General features: G+C 38.1%; 1 protein-coding gene across 1 annotated transcript in view; it reads left to right on the top strand.

Moving 5' to 3' along the window:
* ano2b (anoctamin 2b) overlaps positions 1 to 6,353 on the top strand; it is a 60,508-nt gene that overhangs the window by 49,277 nt on the left and 4,878 nt on the right. The window contains 1 exon segment of the mRNA XM_035673071.1: positions 4,596 to 4,622. Within this exon segment, the coding sequence (XP_035528964.1) occupies positions 4,596 to 4,622 (27 nt within the window).

Raw genomic sequence — 6,353 nt, 5'->3', positions numbered from 1 at the left:
ATGACAAAAATGAAAACCAGCGAAGAAATGGCTAGAGTTGCCAAGTTCCCCTTTAATGGAGCAGGTCTCTGATTTTCCCTCCTGATTTTTTGTCTGGGTAGGAATAGGTAATACGTATTTCGGCAATAAAGCCGAAAACAGAATGTGAGGATCCGGTCAATTTGAACAATTTTGTCTTTGACTTTAAAAATCAAACCCAATCAAACATCATTGATGTTTTCAGCAATAAAGCTGGAAAAAAAAACATATTAAAACAAGAATGTAGCAAGTTTGAATAAGCTAACGGCCACTGCATTTACATGCGCAGCTGTTGCCAAGGAGAATTGCAGGAGAGAGGAAAAGATGTCAAGAATGGATAAATGGATGGATTAAAGAGAAGAAAAGATAGAGTCGGGGTGAGGGAAGCATGGAAAGATGCAGAACTAAGACAGAGGGAAGGAAGGAAGGGGAGAAGCACTGTAGGATGGAGAGATGAATAGATGGATGGTGTGATAAAGGCCAACCACTACGGTATTAAATCTTTAATTACATTTAAAAACAGCAATGTGAGGAACTTGAAGAAAAAAAAAACTTGAAGTTTCTGCATCAGTGGGCAGAGCATCACTGTACATCTCTGCAGTCATGTTTTCTCTACTGTATTCCCAGCGCTAAATGAGTGCTAAATAAAAATGAGGCTAAAGTTGTATGGAATTCAGCCAATAGTTGTCAATGTCAGGAAAACTTTTTTGCAGACTATTTTCAGAGAAGAATGAGCTTTTACTCTTGGAAGGTCTAATGCAAATACACTCTAAATCAGTTTTACACTTGGTTTATATCAGCCAGAAAGAGAGGTTAACTATTTCTTTGAGAAAATTGGATGTTGCAGTAGCAACTAAAGGATTTCTATGAAATGTTCTTATACAGAGTACTTAGATTTTCCACACACCACTTGTATACAACAGGTTTGTGATAATCTTATTGCTCATAAGTTGTTATATAACATTAAATTCTAATTGGCCAGAAACATATTCTCATAAAATATTTTGCATCAAAGGTGACTCCGGTCCAAGCTCCTGCCAAGTTACTGTTAAGCTGAATATTAAATCTCTACGAGCCCCTCCTGTCATTTGGCTGACCTCGGACCTCCATGTGCAGGGGGCAAGAGAAAAGGGAATTTCCCTACAGGGATGCACTTTTTCTCCTCATTCCTGACATGTACTGACGTCAGTTAGCTTTAAATCAAATTATATTTAGTCAGAAAACTTTACAGCCATTTACAGAAAACAAAGAACACATAGACAACATAAACAGATAGATTAAGGATAATAAAAACAAGAGACAGGACCACAAACTTGTGATTAGAAGTCTTTATATGTTGCAAATCATTATCTCTTCCAAGACAAGATTTTGAAAGTGTTATGACTTTAGCCTTCTACCTGCTTCATGTCAAAACAGCGCTTGTTCCCATAACTGGCAGGAAGTCGTCTGTGGAAGTTAAGTGAGGGCCAAGGAGTTTTATTGTGTAATTTCTGATACAATGTTTTTAGTGCATCGATAGAAAATATTTGTTCTTTATTCAGTGTACTTATTCAGAAACAATGTAAATTTAAAAATATCAGCGACAGATTGGAACAACACAACAGTAAACATGTCGTCCTACATGAATTATGAAGATGTCTCATGGGTATTGTATAACTTATATGTCCCTTTAGTTTTGAGCTTCCCCTCTAGCTTCCTTTCTGTCAAATTAATGTCATTTTGAATGCTAAAATAAAGAGATGAGAAGTATAATCTGCCCTTGATTCATTAAAATCTCATGGGGCACTTGGGGTCTCATAGGAGGTCCATGTTCAAGTACTACCAGGAAGTGCAAGATTCTGAAAATATTTTCATTACAATATCTACTTCAACAGCAGTTTCTAACCTGCTTTCTTTGTTTGCATGCATTTGCAAGCACCTTTGACCTTTTCCATTATTTTACACCACACAAAATCCATTTTTTCAAATAGAATTGTGTTTTTATTTTAATTGTATATGGAGGGGTAGTTTAAATTGTTATGAAACAACAACAAAAAATAATAAAATAACCAGATCATATATTTCTGACATCATGTTGTGGGCATATTTAGCACACCTGTATAATGTTTACCATGTTCACTATCTTAATTTTAAAAAGTTTAAAAAAAGTTTAAAAAGTTAGTATGCTAATATTTGACAATTAGCTAAAACACAATGTATATTTGAGGCTGATGGAAATGTCATTAGTTAGAGATTTTTGGTCATGAATCAAAGTATTGCACAAATTAAAATTGTGACCTTTGGTAGCTCTAGAAAAGGGAATTTTGAGGGAAACACTTATGTGCCAAATGTCATGGCAATCCTCCCAATAATTGTTGAGACGTTTCACTCAAAACCACAAACATGGACCTCATAGTGGCACTAGAAGAAAGGTCAAGATCACCAAAGTCATAGTGACACATTGTCTGGGCACCATGGATTTTTGTGCCAAATTTAAAGGTAATCAGTGGTTGTCAAGAAAATTCACTCAAAATGATAACCCCATGGTGGTACTAAAAGTAAAGTGGGATGAGTAAGATTCATCCTCAGGGGATAATGAGTGTCTGTACAAAGTGTAGTGATAGTGTCATCAGTGGTGTACTATTCATAAATAATTCTGTGAGGTTTTTCATGGTCAGTCATCAAAGTTAGAAACGTGTAATTCCCAGACATTGCAATTGAGCGGACAAGGTCGAAAACCATGAGCATCTGTGAGACAGCTGTGTTTTTGTTTGGCTGCACATGACAACCAGAAATCTAAATCTAAATATACTGTACTGATACCTCCTGACTATTTTTCCCAAATTAAAACTCTGAAATAACAGCTGGAGCAGTGTGGTAGTGATCTTTTATCTGTCAAAGACGAATCTGGAACGTGTTGGGTGAGAATTTTGGATCTTGGTGTTTTTCTCCTCCTGTTCCTCTTCCATCTCTGTCTGTACCACAGCCAGGGGGAAGTAATAAACTGCAGAGGGATAGAAGTGGTTTTGGATCAGAGCAAGCAGGTTGTCCACATTCTCTGCTGTGAATTCTGGGGAAAAAGAGATAAGGAATGAAAAGGAAAACAATGGCAAAGAGCGAACAGAGAGAGCGTCTGAAAACTAAAAGGAAGACGTGCAGTATGGAGCACACATGTTCTTGCACACAACAGACAGACACTCTTGGTCTCTGTTACCTGGCAGCAGCCACGTTCTGTGATGAAGGGTTAGTGTCTGTGTGTTTTAAGGATGGGAATGGTCTGACCCTTGTTTGTCTGCAAATGTATTCCCGGATCCCAGGAGGCAGGAGTATTGGCAGCAGGAACTCTCAGGAACACACACACACACACACACACACGTTCTCCAGTCTCTCACATACTCACCATAATCTCATTGAGAGAGTCTTATGAAAGAATATTGAGTTAGATGCTCCAGTTGCTGCCGAGCTGCACCGTTATAACCAAACATGGAGCGTCTAGAAAACACACACACACACACACACACACAGGAAGAGAGAAAGAGAGGGAAAATGTTATTTGATAATGATATTATATACTTAATTCCACCCAGGCAAATTAAGTTCAATTGACTGGAGCATGGCAGTTTGGGAGGTCTTGTTTTACACTTTAGTTCACATTGAAGTTGATCCACAACAAAATTGTGTAAAATATCAGCGAGCGAGTGAGAGAAAGATGAATAGATCAAAGAAGAAAAAGAGAGGGAGAGAAGAGTTGACTCTCACAGGCAGCATTCCTCACTCATGACTGTATAAGGAGAAGGAATCAGACACCATAAGACCCCGCTAACACACACACAGATGCACACTCAATGCACGCGCACACACATCTCGTCCTCACTCTCTAGTATTTCTATACTGCTAGTTAAGTTCTTAGTGAGACAGCTCAATCAGGCTAAGTCATCTATTTTGGCTTCAGAGGGATGTTTTAATGACAAAGAGTGTGTGTGGATGTCAGTCGACTGAATATAGAACTTTGATCTGAGCCATTACATAAACCTGACAGACTGACTCCTGTGTGTTTCCTGTTTCCTGCATTCCTTTTTTGTCCTTATTCATAAAAAAAAAACTATCAAGCTAGGATATTTTAAGTTCAGTTTTAAGCTTAATAATAATAGGAAAGCACAGGTGTTACGAATAACATTAATGATGGCTCTGTTCTGTTGAAGTGTCCCAGTAAGTTGTGACAGTGTGACAGTGAGCTGTCCATGTCACTGCTTGAACGTCAAACTGTCCTCAGTGCAAGAGTCTGTTGCGTAACAGGGTCGTGACTGACAGGAGGCGGAGCTTAGCTATTAGTCATGATGTGAAAATCATCAGGACAGAGTGTACTTTACAAGCAGAAAGTATTCATTTATAGCCTGATCTTACAGTTATGATGAAAAATTCTTTGAGACTCTGATAGTGATAGATTATGTTTATTAGCTGATTTGAATTGAGTGCGAAGGAATGAGAAAATGAGAAAACGGATTCTGATGTGAGAAAGTTACATTAAATGCTTGGAAAACAAAACAAACATTTGATCAGTTTGGGAAGTATGCTTATTTGCTCTCTTACTGGGTTAGATTTGATACCACTCTCATATTTGTTCAGTAAATATAAAGCTATAGCCTGCAGCCAGCTGGAAACGGGGAAACTAGCCTAGCTCTGTCTGGAAGTAGTAAAATGTGCCTATCAGTGCTGATAAATCTCAATAATCTTTACCGCTACATTTGTCCTTTTTAAAAATTATCAATATAACATTGAAGTCATATGAAAGAATGCAAAATGTAACATAATTTAAAGTCAACAATCACAGCAACACAAATTGTAACTTAATTGGGATTTAATTGTGACTTTGCAGAAGGAATGGTTGATATTCTTGTGTTCTAACTGCGGCAACAAAGGCACAGTTGGCTTGAGGTAGACGTACAAACATACATATAAACCAGTTCAAATCATTGACATGAAAAATAGACAACATGACTGCTTCCCGGAAGTGAAGCCAAAACATTCTGATCGCCGCCTGGTGGCCATATCCAGGATACTTTGGCTTTATTTATTTTACAGTGACGGGATATGGAATGTTTTTATGCCAATGGTTCAGATAAATCATTGGCCTACTACTTCTGTGTTCCCAGACACTTACTTTGCTGGGGTCAATAGTACTTTTGACCTCGACTGGATATGGGTAGCTTCTCTTCATGGCTTTTCTTTATGTTGACCATGCAGTAAAAACAATAAGGCGGCAGCTAACTAAATTTATGCATGTTGTGTTTGCTAATGTTCGTAATCACCATATGCTCCATGTGTTCAGTGGCTCATCAGCAAAATGACCTCTTCTTCTTTTCTTCCATGTTTGGCCCAGAATTTTTCATTTGACCCTTGATCTTGATTCTCTTAATTTTCTTTTTGTTGGACCATGCAGTTATAAGTGATGAATAGGTTTCCTTATTATTTTGACTCTGTCTGATGTTTATCTTAATGTAATAAATGCATTAATTTGACATAATGCTGGCTGGAAGAGCTCTATGTATAGCTATAGCTCCTCACAATGCGGATCTTTGTCTATAAATCTCAATCTCGTTTATCTCCTCCGTGCTTTCAGTGCTTTGGAAGGATGCATTTTTCTGCCTAAAGATGTTCTCAAGATTAACAGTGCTTAACCAGCTATTGCCTTGAAAGGAATGCTATATGTTGTACATTCTGCACGCCTCCCACAGGGAATGGATGACTCTTTTAAAATAGCTGTTGTGAAAATGGCGCCCAAAAGTAGGCTACGGTAACATAAAGCTGTCCTTCACTACACTCCTGTCAGCTTAAAGGCATTAGTACATGAGAATGTATTTTAATGGCTATGACATACAGTATCTGTAGAGGGTTGGTAGATGGTCAGAAATTTCACTTTCTGGCCTGCACTCTGGCCCCTCACAGTTCAAAGTGTGTACAGTTGAGGGCCTTTATTTAAAAAAAAAAAGCTTCATTTTCAGATAAAGAAAACGAACAAAAAACCTGTGCAGGGTTACGCAAAATTGTTTCCCATTGCAGCGTTGTTTTGAATCCTGGAGTTCGGCAATATGACTGTAGCCATCTTGTTTTTTTTTGGAGTCAGAAGTGACCATATGTGGATGAGAGCATGTAGCTGGCCTACAGAATCTTGATGTATATTTGATCAGCACTGCCCAGTCTGACAGTTTGAGCTGAGTTTGGTGTGTTGAGCTGGACGGACTCACTGAGAATGACCTGTCAATCACAAGGTAGGTAAATTGGACAATAATTTACTTAATGAACATCATGCTGTATGGCGGAAGACATAAAAGTAACGATTGAGACCATAAACTCAT

This window comes from Morone saxatilis, unplaced genomic scaffold, assembly GCF_004916995.1.
Source record: "Morone saxatilis isolate NCDOM2014 unplaced genomic scaffold, NCSU_SB_2.0 Contig10, whole genome shotgun sequence".
NCBI lineage: Eukaryota > Metazoa > Chordata > Actinopteri > Moronidae > Morone > Morone saxatilis.
Note: the sequence above shows the minus strand (reverse complement) of the source record. Positions and strands in the feature narration are given on the sequence as shown.